Source organism: Micropterus dolomieu, linkage group LG17, assembly GCF_021292245.1.
Source record: "Micropterus dolomieu isolate WLL.071019.BEF.003 ecotype Adirondacks linkage group LG17, ASM2129224v1, whole genome shotgun sequence".
NCBI lineage: Eukaryota > Metazoa > Chordata > Actinopteri > Centrarchiformes > Centrarchidae > Micropterus > Micropterus dolomieu.
In genome coordinates this window covers 35267232-35284757 of record NC_060166.1, presented here as the reverse complement: position 1 = coordinate 35284757, position 17526 = coordinate 35267232, and the positions used below count along the sequence as shown (strand labels likewise).

At 39.4% G+C, this 17526-nt stretch overlaps 1 protein-coding gene across 2 annotated transcripts in view; it reads right to left on the bottom strand.

The window, feature by feature from the left end:
• Positions 1-17526, bottom strand: part of LOC123985622 (MAP/microtubule affinity-regulating kinase 4-like) — a 56944-nt gene that overhangs the window by 29666 nt on the left and 9752 nt on the right. For both annotated transcript variants that reach the window (XM_046073303.1, XM_046073304.1), the window contains exons 2-3: positions 7563-7760; positions 5519-5572 (exon numbers count right to left, since the gene is read on the bottom strand). In XM_046073303.1, coding sequence (XP_045929259.1) covers positions 5519-5572; positions 7563-7760 — 252 coding nt within the window. The remainder of the gene's footprint in view (positions 1-5518; positions 5573-7562; positions 7761-17526) is intronic.

The window sequence follows — 17526 nt, the reverse complement described above, 5'->3', positions numbered from 1 at the left end:
TCAACAGACTTGACAGAGATTCAGTGGGCGAATCGGATTTCTATTTCTGACAGCATTCACTTTCTAATGACTGTGGCTCTTGTGCTGCGTTTAGGTGTGAGTAAGACCGTCCGACATCCGGAATCTCAACTCTGCTTATAAAACACCTTTACAAATATATTTATAAACTCTTTTTAAAAGACTATCAACACACACACAAAGAATTAACTGTTTACAGAGAGTGCGGTTTTGCGATTTGTAGAGATTTGCACTCTACCAAAAGCTCTTAATTGGTGTGTGCAACAACAGAAAACAATATTGTTTTTTCCCCCTCACTCTGGCTACACTTTACCAGATAAATGTTATTACGAGGACCAGTGAGAATTTAGGCAGATTAGTGTTTTATTCTGTAACAACTATATGTTTTACCTGGTTAAATAAACTACACCTGCATATGCATGGTTTACACTAATTTTACAATCAAACAACCTATTGCACATTACTTCACTCTGCATTGTAGGATGACTTTTTCTTCGTTCAAACTGGAACAGGCTGCCACTAAGGTAAGGCGGGGAACTTGCACAGCAGCATTTTAGCAGTGCAGACTGTTCTCTAGAAACCTCAAAGTTGGTGTGTCCCTGAAATATGATTGTATTTATGGGGACTGTATGTAGTGTTTTATATCTGTATGTTGCTGCTGTTTATAACCGTGTGTCTCTATTTTTAACTGGCTGTGAAGATGTAGTGCAGTGCTACAGACGGTAGAGAGTAGAACTGTGATTACAGTTGAGCTACTACTGCAACACAACACCCGGGGGGAAATGAGAGAGAAGTGGGACACAGAGCTACAGTAAAGAGAACAAAATAGAGTTAATAAAGAGAAGGGAGAGGGAGAAAAATGGGCATAAAGCTACAACACAGATGAAGCTGACAGAATATAGACTGAGGCGTAACAGAGTGTGAAGAGAAAGAGAGCAAGAAGAGAGCTTCTGCACAAAGAATTAGAGAGTTGACAGAATGTCTTTTGAATATTAATGTTGAGAAAATTAAAATGGTAATTATGTGCATTTCCATTAGGTACACTGAAGCAAATAAATCAAACTCCCATGAAAGACAAAAGTCTGATTAATGTTGCACAAATACACTTCAGTGTCAGCTAATGCTGCCCTTATTTCACGTTTTCATCCAAAGACGAAAAAGGAGGAGGATTAGCTAATGACCACAACAACAAAAGTATTTACAAATGTCCAGCCTCACGTGTAAATTACTGATCCAGAGTGAGCCGGTAGTTTAAAGCCACAGTCATTTAATCAGCAAATACAATTCATTGCATGACAACGTGAGGAGAAAGCTTCTATTCTAGCTTTTATATTTGTGTTGGCTTGGACGGTGGCAGAGGAGAAAAGAACTGCAGCAGTGCTGAAATGATAAATCGATTAATTAGTAGATCAACAGAGAATTAATTGGCAACAATTACTGTATTTGATTAGTTGTTTGAGTTGATATCAAGCGAAACTGCCACGCATTTACTGTTCCAGTTGCTAAAATAAGAGGATTTTCTGCTTTTCTCTGATGAATATCTTATTAAAAGAATTATTTTTTGGACAAATCATGTCATTTAAAAGATGGTGCCAGGGAGTTTCTTCCTATTATATCGACTAAACAACAAAAAAATAAATAAATAAATTAATTATTAAAGGATTTTAAAGGAAATTAAAATATGATGTAGAATAGTGTTTGGGAAATTAACTCCTAATACAAAAAGGCAGACTTTTTTTTTTTTTTAGATAAAACCATCCACTGAGTAATTAAATTGAAATAAAATTAAATCTACGTTTCAGCTCTAGTTTATAGATTAAAAAGAAAGCAGGAAAGAGGTGTTATGTGATAGACAGGCACAGACAAAGAGACAGTGTCACCTGGCTGCATTCATAGTGTCCTACACAAACTACAATAATGCTGACGGGACACAACTGGCAGCCCCAGCGCTACGCTATGCAGCACTACAACCACGCTGCTGCAGAACACACACGCACAAACGCACGCACGCACGTCACTGTAGCCTCGTTAAAAACAAGGTCTTTGAAGAGCAGATTCATGGTGTAATTAAGTAGGCATCTCACGGTTGGAACAGAAGGCAAATAATGTTCTGAGAAAAAGATAGTGAGCGCTGTTCAGCACAAGAGGAGTTTGTATTCCCACAGCTGGACAACCACACACACTGCACACAAAGATACAGACAACAAGAGTCAACAGTTCATCAGGTGGTGATAACACACTGAATGTTAACGGTGCTGTGAAGTGTAGAGCATTTCTGCAAAATGGGTTTCGTGACATGAAGACGGCCAAAAGGTTTTGTATATTTCTGAGATACAAAATGATCAATGGCAGCCGCTGGTAGTCTCAAAACTGATATTCAGCCTTTTGACAATGAACACTTCCATTCTTTATCACGTGTTTATTCAAGAGCTACAAACAAATCAAGAGCTGTTGGATTTGTTATCGTTTAAGGTTCTTCACAATGATGCTCTGTTGTTATTAGTTAGATGTTAGAAGTTTAGTATGCAGATGCTGCATATCTGAATCTGTTAATACTTAAGAAGCTTTTTAGGCCATTTATTCAATTTTTGTAAGACAGGTTGTTTTGTTTGCCTGGTTTAGTCTTAGGGTTTCAATTGCAGATGATTTGCTCAGATGTCAGACTAAACTGATTCAACTGGTTCAAATTCCATCCAGGGTGGGAATGTCTGGTTGGGGGAAAAAAAACAACTTACTCCTTCTGCATCCTCTTGCTTTAAGTCACAGAGAGAGGTCATGTTCATGCTGTTATCTGATGTTATCTCCACGTGAAACGAGAAAAAAAAAGGGAGGAGCTGTTTAAAAGAGGCTGTGCTGCACCATAACAAACATGTTAACACTTGTTAAAAACATGTGAACCGCAGAGATACAGCCATGGTTTCTATTAAAAAGGACTGGGCCCCATTCCCTTTAGAGAACTGTGAAGTTGCATAAGAACTAAAATAACTGGATTTATACAGGAGAATATGATAAACAACTCTTATTGCCATCTTTAGTTACGCAAGTGTATATCATATTTAGCTTTGACTAACAAAGCATGTGTCTTTTTGTTTTCATTTTGTGTTGACGTTAACATTAAGAGGAGCAGAGTGATGAATCCAGTAACTAGGCCAAGTGGACCAACTGCTGCACAGAGCCAGACACCACCAATATACCAACGCTGTGTTATCAATAAAGTCATATAACAGCCTGAACTGGTTAGCTAACCAGCTGAGAATTCATCAATAGGCTAGCCGCGTGCGGGATGCAGCATCGATCTCGATAACGCGAGAAGGTGCTGATAAAGAAGAGTCACAATCACACATGGCCAAAGTAAGGTCAGCAGAGCCGCTGCTGAACAAAGAGTGATTTGTATGAACTGTGAGAACACAGTCTTTCACACAAACTACACACAAGGTTAAAACTCTCTCTCAGCGATGATGATGATGATGATAAAGAGCGAAGAAGACAGAGATCTGGTGCTAAACAATTTGTTAATTAACAAAAATAAATCAGTAACTACTTCGATAATTGTTTTGGTCAGTTCTCAAAACATGCAAAAGATCAACAACAACAACAACGTTAGTATTTTCTGCTTTTCTTTGTTGATATCATGGTATCAACATGGTATTACTGGTCCCAATAATACACCCATACTTGTAATAGGATGTAACCAATATCTGAGCTCTTTATGTTTGTACAGCTTAACTAACAACTGTTTTGGTATCTACACCTTTAGCTGATGTGAGTGAATCTGTCTTTCTCCATTGGAAGACGCCAGAGTTTTAGGAAATGTATCTCTCTAAAGATTTAATTCTGAACACTAGTGATAGACTGATTAATCGGGCAGATATCTGGTGATATATGGTTTTGAGATAATAATACTTGACTCACGAGGCTGATAGACTATTCTAAATGACAGCACACCTAATCTGAAAGCATTACTGGCGAGCAGTATATATTGCTAAACTGTAGAGTATAACGCAGTTGAATGGCCTCACTTCTGACAACCTGTACCCTATTCTCCCTTAAACACCAGTCATGTTCTGAAATCGACAGCATGACGCAATGTATTTTTCTATTTCATTCATTTATAAAAAAAAGCCCCCACTGTGACACATTCACCAATGTCTCCCCGAGCAAAACACTTAACCCCTAGTTGCTCCAGAGCCGTGCGACCTCTGATATAAATAGCAAATGTAAGTTGCTTTGGATAAAAGCGTCAGCTAAATCAATAAAAATGTTAGATGCTAAAGCTTTAGGAAATATTTATCTTCATTTTACACTAATGCTGGCTCAGCCAGAGATGTTGTAACACTACAATCATGACTGTGTACTCCACTAATGCAAGATTTTCTTCAACTGCATTGACAGCATGAAAACAAATCACAATTTGCAGCCTTAAGGTTTTCCATATGAGACAAAGAAGAGAAAGCATACACAGAAAATGGAAATAAATTATACCCCTATAAAGCATTTATTTATTACAGACAGCACAGCCAGCAACATTTCAATTCTGCTTTCAGAGCCAGAAGAGAAAACACTGCAAATTGAATTGCTTGAGAACAGTGTGCAGACCTGAGGCTGTTTAGTTTCATTAGATCGCTCTCAATTAACACAAGCATCACACACACACACACACACGCAAGCCAAGTTCAGACAGGAGAGAGCTTAATCTTATTAGGGCCACGAATGCAACACATGTAGTTAATACATGATCTTACATGTCACTCACTAGACAAGCGTACAGTGACGTACATTACTCCAAGCCTCTAACCTAGTTACTTCCAATGGATTGAGTGGACAAATAAAGGTAATACTTACACATAGCATAACTCATGCTTCGCTGTTATATTAGAAAAATAATCACAAAAGATTTAAAAATCAAACAAGTGCTTCATCAAAATTGAAAGGAGGCATTTTCACTGAAACAACTTGTGTACAACTAACTCTGTTGTCTCAACATTTAACAAGTCCTAAAATAATGCAGTTCTTTTTAGCTCTTAACCTGCAGCCAATAACAGCATGCCCAACACTTAAGTTTCACATAACAACCAAAAGGTCAAAGTTCACACGACAGAGTTACAATCTAAGCCAAAACAACATGTGCAGACGCTAATGTGCTCAGTCTCTGCTCCTGATGCAACACAAATACAAATAAACACACACACTAACTGTTAAACCCCTAAAATAAGAGGACAAACAGGGTCATATTCACAGCTATGCAGGTTAAGTAGATATGGTAGCATAAGCAGTTTTCTGCTTATAGAAAATTACAGGATCAACCTATGAGTTGGATGTAAGCTGAAACCCCATCAGCTCGGACGTCACCACAAAACAAATACAGAACAATGAACATTTGTGTGTGTGTGTATTTTATGGTTCTGCGATAGCAGATGCATAAACTCTACACACACACACACACACACACACGCACACACGCACACACACACACACACACACACACTAACGTGTCACTCACCTTCTGTAGGCTGGTTGGGTTAAGTTGTGTTTTATCGATGATTTTTATTGCAACCTGGGAGGAAACAAAAACAAATTAACAAAAATGATCTAACAAAGAAAACATTAATTCCACACTACAGGAAATATGGCCTGACACAATCTAAATAAAATAAATATAACTTAAATATCTTTTCTGGTTGATTTACAAACTATTAATCTGCTGCAGATCATTTTCTCAATTAATTGTTTGGTTTATAAGATTCCTATAGCCCAGTGGTCGGCAATAGGCGGCCAGCGGGCCAGATATTATTGCCGGCGGCCCAGTTCTGGCCCGTGGGCCGCCCTGTTGCCACATTGTTTTGATAGCAGAAAAATAAAAAAAGTATTTATCTATAGTGGCTGGTGCTGAAATAGATCTCAGTCATGACAGCTACAGTTACATAATCACTTCCTCTTAAGTGATTGTGCCTCCAAAACAAAAGCCCAGGAACGTTTTTTGCAGCAATTCTTTGAAAAGTTCTGAAGGACAGTCTCTGGCCTGCTTGACACACCTTGGAAAGAGCTGTCAGTAAACGTGTGATTGGATACCCCTGAATTTCATTAGAACATGAGCGTCCATAGGTTTATGAATGCGGATCAAACGCCAGACGCGCAGTGAGCATGTCCAAAAGTTATCCACCTTATGTTTGGATCAATCATACAACTCTCCCGATGGGATTCCCACACACTACCGACTGTGCTAAACGTGCATACGAGTAATGTTAGGATTTGAAATATTCTGACTGTGTTCTGGCCCCATGGAAAAAAATACTGTCCCAAAGTATTGTAGCTGTGTGGAAAGGTTTTGTACTTGTGAAAATGTTTTGTAGCTGTGTGAAAATGTTTGAATGTGTATCTGAATATCTGAAGAACCCAAAGTTTACAGGTATTGATCGACATGTACAAAACAAACTTAAAGTTACAAGTACTTTTGTCCCACATTGGACTCATTCTACTGAATAACCAATGGGGATGCTCTGATTAACATCTCATTTGTCCTGAAGCCAGACTTATTAGTCAACCCCTGCATAGACCAATGTTCTGTAGTTGTAATATTTTGCTTTCTGCAAATCTTCACAAATGAGAAGTTGGAGTTAGAAAAACTTTGGTATTTGTGCTTAAAAACGGATTTAAACGATTAATATAGCAAAATAGTTGCTGAATAACTTTTTTTATCAATGAATAAAAAAAATCATTCCAGCTCTTATTGTATTTATTATGAACTACTTAGGTTTGCAAACTGCATAAGGCTGTTTTAATCTTTATCAGACCAGGGGTTACTGAACACAGTCCAGTTTTTGGACTATTTAAACCATGCATTAAAAGAAAACACATTTTCGCATTAACATTATCCACAAAGTTGAATAAAAAGAAAAAAAAAAAAATCAATCCAAATCAAACCACTCTGTTGTGAGAACAAAACAGTTCAAAACATGTTTCACAGCATGTAAAGAACCCAGAAGCAGATATCCACCAGACAAACCAGCGAGGTTTCACAAGAGGCTTAACAACATGTGGTGACCAGGTCAAAGACTGCGTCACTCCATTACTGTACACTACACAATATGAAAGTATTCTGCATTATATGGTTGAAACCCAACAGCCCTCACATGATCGAGCCAGCGGCAGACACACAGTTTCTACTGAGCCTCAAGGAGTTAACAACTCAACTAATGTAGGTCAGGGATTTTTACCAGAAGAAAGACTACAGTGTATTTAAACACAGGCATAGACCCACACAAAAGAAAAGCATGACTGTGTCTCTTCAAAGGGTTTACGGGCCTCGACTGGGCTGAGAGACGAGACAGTTTTGGCTGGCTTTAAACAGAAGCTGCTCTGAACTCAGTAGAACATCCCTCTAAAACTCCATCTGTGGGCTGAGTCACAAGTTCTGCTCTGTTCTGGATCCCAAAGCCCAGTACAGTATTTACCCTGGAGTCTGCTTCAACTCATCAACTCTTTTCCTTCAGCCCCAGCATGCATAGCTCTACTGATACTTCCAGTGCAGTACACTCCTCTCCTACCTCTTTGCCGGTCAGTATGTGTCGTGCCAGCTTGACCTTGGCAAAGTTTCCCTTGCCAATGGTTTTGAGTAGCCGGTAGTTTCCAATGTGTGGCTGCTCATCTGAACACAAGGCGATGGAGTTACGACATCGGGCACCAAGCGAGCGGCTCGACCAGCCGGTGCTCTTCTCTGAGCGGCTGGCCGACAGCGAGGTATGCTGTGGAAACAGAGAGGGAGAAGGAGACTGATAAATACCAGTATAATTAACACCGGGACATCTAATGACATTTGCCATACAATACCTAACACTGTTTTCTAGTTGGCCTTTGTAAATGCACTATGTTCAATTAAACTTATTCTTTCCGCCATACTGAACAACAACTTGATGTACAGGAAAGATGAGAAAATCTGAGAATTGAGGAATTAAGAAAATGTAGGACAATTAGGCCGCGATCCAACTGTAGGCTAAAATGACCCAAAAATGTTTTCATATGTGGCCCAAAACACATAAATGACAGATTTTTAAAAATGTGATGCTGACGTCACTCTAGAGAGATCACAATTCTGCGCTAGTGGGAGTCAACCCAAGTCAACTCAAACATGGAGGACGGCAGCGATGGAGGTATTCCGATGAATTCTCTTTCTCTTTGTCCTTGTCATAATTTGCTAAAAATAAAAGCCTCCGTGACCTCCATGTTTACTTCCGTATGACAGTTTGCTACATGTGACGTCATATTATTCTGTTGCACATGCAGGTCACTTTCAGGCCGAGGCCAGTTCACACTGAAGTCTCATTTGGGCCACAATTAAAAAATTCTGTGAACTAGTCATTCAAGAAAATCGGATCTGGGCAATAAATTGGAATTGAGCATTAAAGTCTGAAGCTTTAACGTCTTTATTATATAATAAACATACGCAATGACAAAACAGATAATACCAGTTTTATCCTTTAAATGAATAAATGGTGTCTGAATTCGACAGTTTCTGTCTCTTGTTATTATTGTTGCATTCAGTGTTCATAAACAGCATCAACATATGTATTGGCATCAGTAGTGGTTAACATATTTATACACAGATGATAAATGAGTGAAAGAGCTAGTATTTCCCTTCACATAGTCATAACATCAGCGTGACCAACAAACACCTTGTGACATTATGACTCTGGTCCTGCAATCATGTGACTGCAGCCTGGTGCCAGACACCCATAGGTGAAAAGTGAGTGTAACCAAGCCACCAATGAATCTCATCTGACCCGTCACAGTCTGCATTCCTCACATTCATGTGTGGCTGTGGTCACTGGTGCTAAACACATGTTGCTGTACGACATGAGGCGACATCGGCACATTGATCTGCCCTGAACACTCAACACTCTGCAGATACACATGAGCTGGAGCTAAGCATTCACAGTTTGTTAACAAATCACTGTATCCTCACTACTCGGAAAGGTGATCAGAGGCCAAAGCAGCAGGAATAAAAAGTGAACAATCACTGAGAAAAACTAAAATTTTAGATGCTTGGAACTGTATGTCATCCTCAACCTGTATTCACAGAGTTTTACACAGGCTTGAATATTTACTATTTTGCCTGGCCAACCCCCAGAGGCCTTAAAATTCAAAAAGGATGTAGCTTTCAAGGAACATGGTAGAACAAGATGGGTGGAAAAACCAAAGAACTTGCTAAATACCATAAAATACCTAATTATATAACGGCAGAAATGGCATTAAAATATCATACAGTCAAGTAATAGTATGTTACACTGTTGAAATTAAGTGCAACAAAATGTCACATGCATTATCTATAAATTAATATATTAATTATGAAGACAAATTAACAAAATTACTTAACATGCTTAATCGATAAAAGATTGTGACTGGCATGTTCCTAATGCGCAGCACATTACAAAAGCAGATTTGCTCCAGAAAATGTCCTTTGTACTCAGATCTACTAATGTGGTTTCTTTTTTCCTTCAACTCTTCACTTTTCTAAAAATATATATATAAAAAATGGAGACTCTCAGCCTGACCCTTCCTGAACCTGGTCTGAGGTCTTGCAGCATAAACATCAACCTATAATGCCACCACCTGCTCTCCTCCGAGCACTGAGTGGAAACAGAAATAAACCACGGAAACAAACTAGCCTGAACTTTTCATCCGTCGTGGAGATGACATGAGGAACAAGGAAATAAGAAAGAACAGGAAGCATGAGATGCTCACAGTCACACTTCAGTTTCCTTCAGGCCTGTCTACCATGAAAGCAAGCACAAATTAAATGTGAACAGTATTATTTTAAATTTCTGCTTTTAACTGTCTTGTTTGCCAACTTCTGCCCACTTTGGACTAATTGTAGGCAATTAATTTTTTATCTAACTGAGACAGGTATATAGCAAATAACCAAGGAGGGAAGAGATAAAAGCACAGATGATTCTCCAAATCTGTGGCTGTAATAAAATAATCTATATTTCTTAAATGATAAACACACAACTTTCTTTATGTGGGGTTCAAAACACATGTCCTGGTCAGAAACTATCCCAACATTTCTGGCCATGGGCTTAGCATAAGTTGCTAAGTCACCTAGGTTTGCCATGATTTATATTTTATGAGCAGAGGTGAGATTTAGTAATTGTAGAACATTGTGTGACATCCAGTAATTTATTTTAGCAAGGCATTTCTGAAAGGTTGCATTGTTATCCCGGTCTGACTGGGATACAGAGCGGTGTGTCATCGGCATAACAGTGGAACTGTACATTGTATTTGTGGATGATATTACGGAGAGGTAGCATATACAGTATGTACAAACTGCGATTAACAGACATAACATAAATCAATTGACCATCGAGGGTCGAACCTTGGTGATTTCTGAACAGAAATAAAAAACACTAAAATCTGAAATCAAAAACAAAACAAAACACAGGAGCAGCTTTGTTTGAGGCATTCCAGAGATACTATGGGGGCATGTATGGTACTATAGCCACCCAGCAGAATGTGTTACTTTTCCAATTTATTCCGCCAGCTTCATTTTTACCTCTTCTTCCCCCTTCCTTCATTTATTCACCCCTTCTTCTCTCTCCCCTGGCTCATCCCATCCCCCAGACAAATCAATTTGCCTCCCTCCCCTCTGCTCTGCTCTCCATGCCTGCACCCGCCTTCCCTTTTGTCTCACGCCACTATCTTCATTTTCAGCGACCTCACATCAATTTGAGCTTCACGCCGCCCTCCAATCTCCCCTTCCCCCCGTCCCACATACTCCTTTCAAGGAGCGCAGTCCATCGATTCACCCACTCCTTCTGATTACCACGCAGTTTCATTCAGGAGGAGGCCTCGGTGTGTGTGTGGTTGGACAAGGTGTGATGGGGTCTCTATTGCCAGCAGACTGGGGCAGGCAGAGTTATTTGGGTGGGGATTGTGGGGGGGAGGTCATTATGCATATAGAGTGACATTTGGATGGAGGGCTGGTGGATGGTTAGGGGTGTGTGTGTGTGTATTGTGGGCTATTACTATGTGATTCGCACATTCAGCAAACAAGCTGCCCTTGCAAATGGAAAGAAATCCAATTCTTTGTGACGATGCCCTGCTTATCTGATGTGCTGATGGAAGAGTAATGGATGTAACTGGGGCTAAACACATCTACTCTGACGTTATTTTGAAATCACAGCTATTTATATTATTGGTCACCATTTGAACCCCTTGTAATGTAAATCTATAGCCTAAATATACTTTTTAAGTTGTCCTATTTGGGTTTTGAATTTAGGGCAACGTGACTGTGGCAAAACTTTTTAATCCTGATCAGTGTCAATAGCCCCTCAAATGCCCTCAACATGATTTGAAAAATTAATCAATTTTAATGCATCATCTGGATTTTCTGTACCTTGTGAGTATTATAAAATAAATACATGTTTATACACCATATCCAAATATTTGTATATTTTTTAAGTGTGCAATTATAATTGCTGATTTCAGAGCAGAAGTTCATGTTTACTTTTGTGATTTAATGGTATAAATCCAATTATGGGCAAATCCATCTGCATCAACTTACTTTGCAATACTGTCGCCAGGCTGGCTCCTGTCATTGACTAAACAAAGTCAATAGACAGTTTCTTCCTTTAAGTTGTTGTGTGGCTCATAGGAATGACAGCTTGACGTCATTTCATCAACAACACATCCAACATGTGAGCGTGACTGTGAGATGGCTCTTATGTGAAGCAGAAGACAATGAACCGGCAGCAGCAACAGCAGCTGCACCATCACATCCTTAAACAAGATGAATGACGTGGCATGCTGAACGTTTTGTGAAAACTTTGCAACACCCCTTTCCGTCAAGTACCAACTTCAGCTGAAGCATTACACACTTCTAACACAGCTTAAAGATTCTCCAACGACCAACAACATAAAAATGTTCAAGATTAAACCAAGGTTGTTTTTTTAAAACATGTCACAGATTATATACAGATTCATATCAACGCCAATGGCAGGGCATGTAGATGCAGCAACCGGTAGCTTCTTTAGTAAACATTAGTAAATGGTGTCTGATTGCTTTAAATGAAACTCCATTACATTTGTTTTAATCTGTTCTTTTTTCCGGCTTTACTGCACCGTATGTATGTGTTGTTACTTCATACAGCTCCACAGTTTGATGCAACCATTTCAGCAACAAAAACTGCCTCTTGTGCTGCTCTAAACTAAACATGTCTGCAGGGTGTTGATCATGTGTAAGCAAAACAGATAAAGCCTGTATCTGTTCTTCCACTGTTATTTAAACCACAAGCAAAAATGGGTCAATTAAGTTTTCCTTCAAAATAAAAGCAATACAGGCCATATTTGTCTTGTTTCAAACTGAACAAGGGGGCAAAAAGGGAATACTGAAGGTTGGAAGTTGTTTGACGTGGCATGCTAAAAAGGGGAGGGGGAAACAAGCCTGACTAAATCCAGGCACTACAGATGAATTCTACTGTACAGTCAGGTAAAGGGTGTCCCATCTTACAAAGTTAAATGTTAGTTGGACTCCCGATTGTTAACATTGTCCTTTTCTGATGTTTAGTTTTCTTTTGGTATTAGTTAAAAGTGATCAGTGAGATATGAGTTAAAGCTACTAGTCATGTGAAGTAACGTTTAATAATAATTTACGCTTAATACATCCTGCTTAGTATAAAAGTGTATAAAGTGTTATGTAAACTATGTGGTGGCAGGCATGTTTGCATGTCTAGCATTCCATCAGTTGTTCTGCAGTACAGCAGCTTTCTTCCATCTGTGCTGGTCTGTGTGGGCGTACAGCTCAATAAAAATACATATGAATGGATGAATGGAAACTCGTGAAATCCTGTGATTCATCTCTCCTCTGAATATGTGCCTAATTCTACCAAATGCAATTCTGCTCATCTTATGTACTTTCATAAACCCACAATAATCTTCATTTAACAGTTTGAAAAACAGCTCTTGTCATTTACATGCTGCTTCACTGTCATACGGTAGCTACGGGAATATTCACCATAGCAATTGCAGTCATTATATGAGTTTTTTGTTTTAATGTAGAAATGATTGCTTATGCTGCAACTGGACACATAAATAACTGTAAAGTGCATGTGTGATTTTCCCTTTCTTTCTTGCTCTGTTATCGTGGCTTTAAATAAATCCAAAGGAGTGGCGAGGGGAGGTGAGGCAACAGCAACGTCATGGCTCGCAGCGTGACGAACACAAACATGTTTCCACTGGACAATGAACCACGCCTCGAGGGAGTTGTCCTGCTGCTGCAGCCTGGGTGTACTGCAGTGTGTGTGTGTTTGAGTTGATATTGAGTAAAGACAGGATGTGTGCTGTTGGGCACCAGCAAGGGAATGGCTTAACCTTCGGTCATCCTCAACACCCTGCAAACACACACACAAGTTTCCTCTTCCTTTCTCTAGACTTGTGGCCTCTGGTGTGCAAACGCCTCTTCTATCACCCACCACAGCAGACACCATGTCTCCACAACATAACAAAGAGATAACAACAAAATAAAAATGGATGAGTTATCTTATTGTTCCTAGCATTCCTACCAGTATGTGGTAACAAGCTGTCCTTTGCATTGTCCTATTAACAAAAAACAAAACAAGAAAACAAAAAGAATGTTTCAAACCTGGATGATGTGGTCACTGATATCTTGCATGTTACTTTGTTGTATTGTATAACATTTTATTGTGAACCACTTTACGATTTTTATCTGTGAAAGGTGCTATACAAATAAACTTTACTTACTTACTAGCTACTTACTACCAGGAAGGCTGGGAGATTACATTTATCATCATATCCCAGAGTTGTAGTAGCTAAAGCAAATTCTGTTTTTTGAGTACGTGGCAACAAAAGTTGAAGTGTTCAAAGCTAAAGAGGCCCAACTGCCTGTAATTTGGAGAAATGACATGCGCTTACTTTATCCAACCACTGAAAAAAAGTGAAAAGGCATTATACCATTATGGCTTTATACTGACAATATTGGTCTACACAACCTGTATTCAGATAGGCATACTGTTGGCATCATAGTGGACTGGCAGTCTAAGATGCCTCTCATCCAACAGCATCGTAGGTTTAAGTCCATCTGGGCTCCTTGTCTCAGGGCACCCGCTCCCTCTGTGGCTGCAACTAAAAACATCCTAAAATGATCTATAAATCTAATAAAAAAGGCCAAGACACATTTGACACATTTGCTTTGCCAACCCACACAACTGAGCCTTCTTTCTATCTCTGCTCTAATCTTGTCCATAACTCAGCATCCCTGTATGAACCTCTCACATCTCACGTCATCCATCAGGAGTGTGTGTCAAGAGCAGAAGGAAGTGGCACAAACTTAACCTGCGTCATTTCCTGTCCTGGAGACAGAGATGTCACAGCGATGACAGCAGACATGTCACATGTTGAGCTGCAACACTCTGAAAGTGTTTCCGGACAGGCCACGCGAGGAAGAGGGAGGGAGCAGGCAGAAAAACATGTCAGTGACCGTGACAGACTGAAGCTCTGGAGCCAGGCTCTGGCAGCTGCTGAGGCTTTGCTTTTTTATAACTTTCATGTGATCTGGTTTTTTCACAAAGGTTTTAATTTCAGATAACAGATGTGTGCTAGACGGAAAAAATAAAAAGAGTGCTAACTGGCTAAACACTGTGCTTATGTACAGTTAATATTTTTTTAGTAATGTGAATCAGTTTTTACAGCTAAAAACTTGGATAACGGTCGTACTTTAATCAAGTAATTCAGTCCGATTGAAAGAAAATTCCAACCTACATACTTACAACAAATCTGCAAGCCATTATTACCCAGCAGCATCATTCAAGAAACGCATAAAAGACTGAGCGTTGTCACAAAATTAACACGGCGACATACACAGTACAAGTGTAGGCTACAAGTGTTATATGCACAGTACAAAATATTTTAATAAAAATACCAAGTCAAAAACTCTGTCAGTAGCATCGTGTTTCTACTTTGCATGACTTATAAGACCCGGTCAGAGAGCCAAACATGAGCGTCTGCGTCATTGTTTCTAAAGTCCTCCATTTTTGCCCTAAAATGCTCTTCAGAATATCTAAACGAAAAATGAGGTCGGCAGCATTGTCAAACTTCTCCGTTTTAGGTCTTCATTTTCACCGTTTTAGTCTGGACGGGAGGTGCAAACATAGCAAAAGGTCTTTGTTTTAAAACGAAAACGTAGTAGTGCGGATGGGGCCTCAATCCCTTGACTGGCAGGATAAATCTGGGTGTGGCAAGTAAAACAAACAGTGCTTGCCCTCCTTCATTTACCACTGAGGTGCCCTTGAGCAAGGCCGATAACCCCAATTGCTCCAGTGGAGCTGCTCTGTGACCAGGCTGCGGTTGTACTGGGCAGCTTCTAGGTGTGAATGTGTAACGGTTTGATTGTGATCAGGGCCTTCCTGCAAATGAGAGGTTGCACTCAATGAAGCCCCTGAATAAATACATACTAATGCATACGCTGTAAGTAATGAACCCGAGCTAAATAACTAAATAAACAAAACATCACTAAGGTTTCTTCTTCTGTAAATACCGGCGCTGCTTGTTTGTCATTAGTGAAAGTTTTGCAGACGACTAAAGCAACACAGCAGCAAACGGACATTCTTCGGCTTCTGCCAGACTCTTTTAAATTCCTACCAATAACCATTAGTCAGACTGTGAGTCAGACCAGATTGGCTGTAAGCCCCCTCTTGCTGACATGTACTGTACGCACTTTATATTTCCTCAGGGCAGGCTGAATTGTGTTGTTCTTACATGCCAAGTTCCGTAACAATAGCAAAGGTACATTAAAAAACAAATCTTTTAAAGAATTTCATTCAGCTTCATATCATTCAATTATTACAGTGGTGGTGTTTGCATATTTTAAATTGTATCATAGATTTCTTGGAGGTTTCTCTCCTCAGCCTGCTAATTGCAGTTATCGGGGCTTAATTAATCATTAAATGCACTTGAATTTGCAAACAAAGCGGATATTAATCACCCTGACATATCTTCCTTGGGATGTTAGGCAGACTATTCAACATCCTATTTAAAAACTAACTTTGGATGACTTTTATTTAAGTAGAAATGCACAACAAGATGTCCTCCTGAAAAATAATAAGCAATTCTTTATGCACCATGATGCTCCCTTTAAGTCTATTTTTCTTAACTTGTCTGCTAACATGGTGAGTAACAGCAAAATATTATTGCCAACATGAGCCAGAAGGCACAACGTTGCCCTACCCGACGACGTGGGATAAAAGCAGCCCTCCTCCAGTCTGACATTATCTGGCTCCAGTATGGAAAGTGTAACTGGATTCCTCAGAGATGCTCTCTGTTCGCCTCTGGAGATCAGTCACATTACTCGGCATATCATTCACTGCAGGGCTGTGATCATCAGACCAGGCTGAGCACGGGTCAGATTTATTCTGTTTGCATCAACAGCAGCGGATTAAAGAGCTGAGTCACTCCTTGGCTAGACTTCGGTTTCTCTCTCTGTCTCAGGCTGATTCTTCTCTCTGTAATGTTCCCCAAACCCTGTGTAACTGCATGCTCTGAGATACATTTTTAAAACTCCCCACAAATGCAAACGGAGACACGATTTTATTTCTCCAAAGTTACACAGAACTATAATCCCATATAGGGAAAATACCATTACAACGTGGTTCTTGTTGTTGCAGTTTGCCCATTGTACTCACTGAAATAACTTCTAAAATGAGATCTAGGAGCACAACATTCCTAAAAAAAAGACTGACGGGGAAAGAAACAAGCAGTTTGATCTGACAGGTGTTGAACAATTTATGTCAAGCCCCCAAAATGTCAGTAATAATGCCTCGCTACACAAACCGTGCACCCACCAACCACGTCAAAGCTGAACCAGAAAGTCTTTTTTTAAAATGCGATTAGTTGGAAAGTTTGTGTAATAAATTTACAGTTCCCCTTTGTTTTCTTTTACAATATCCAAGTTTGGCTATCACGTTGGTTTGTTTAAAACTTGTACAATCATCTTGACTGCTTGTGTTCTTTGCCCTGTCTGATGTCTTTTAAAGCAATGTCCTATTACTGAGTGCTACTACTGGTAGAAATAACATTTACTATTACCAGTTTAACCACGGTAGAATTCCTGACGGTTAGTATTAGTGTTACAAATTTTAATTATCATTAAAACCGAATTTGATTATCGTGCTGACTTACAGTAACTAGCCTGCATCTACAGTGGGGGAAATAAGTATTTGACCCCTTGCTGATTTTGCAGGTTTGCCCACTTACAAAGAATGCAACGATCTATAATTTTAATCATATGTACATTCTAACAGTGAAAGACAGAATCCCAAAGAAAATTCCAGAAAATCACATCATATGAATTTATTAAAATTGATAACCATCTGATGAGGAAAAACAAGTATTTGACCCCCTGGACAAACAGCATGTTAATATTTTGTAGAAAAGCCATTATTGGCCAGCACAGATGTCAAACGGTTTTTATAGTTGGTGACAAGGTTTGTGCACATTTCGGCA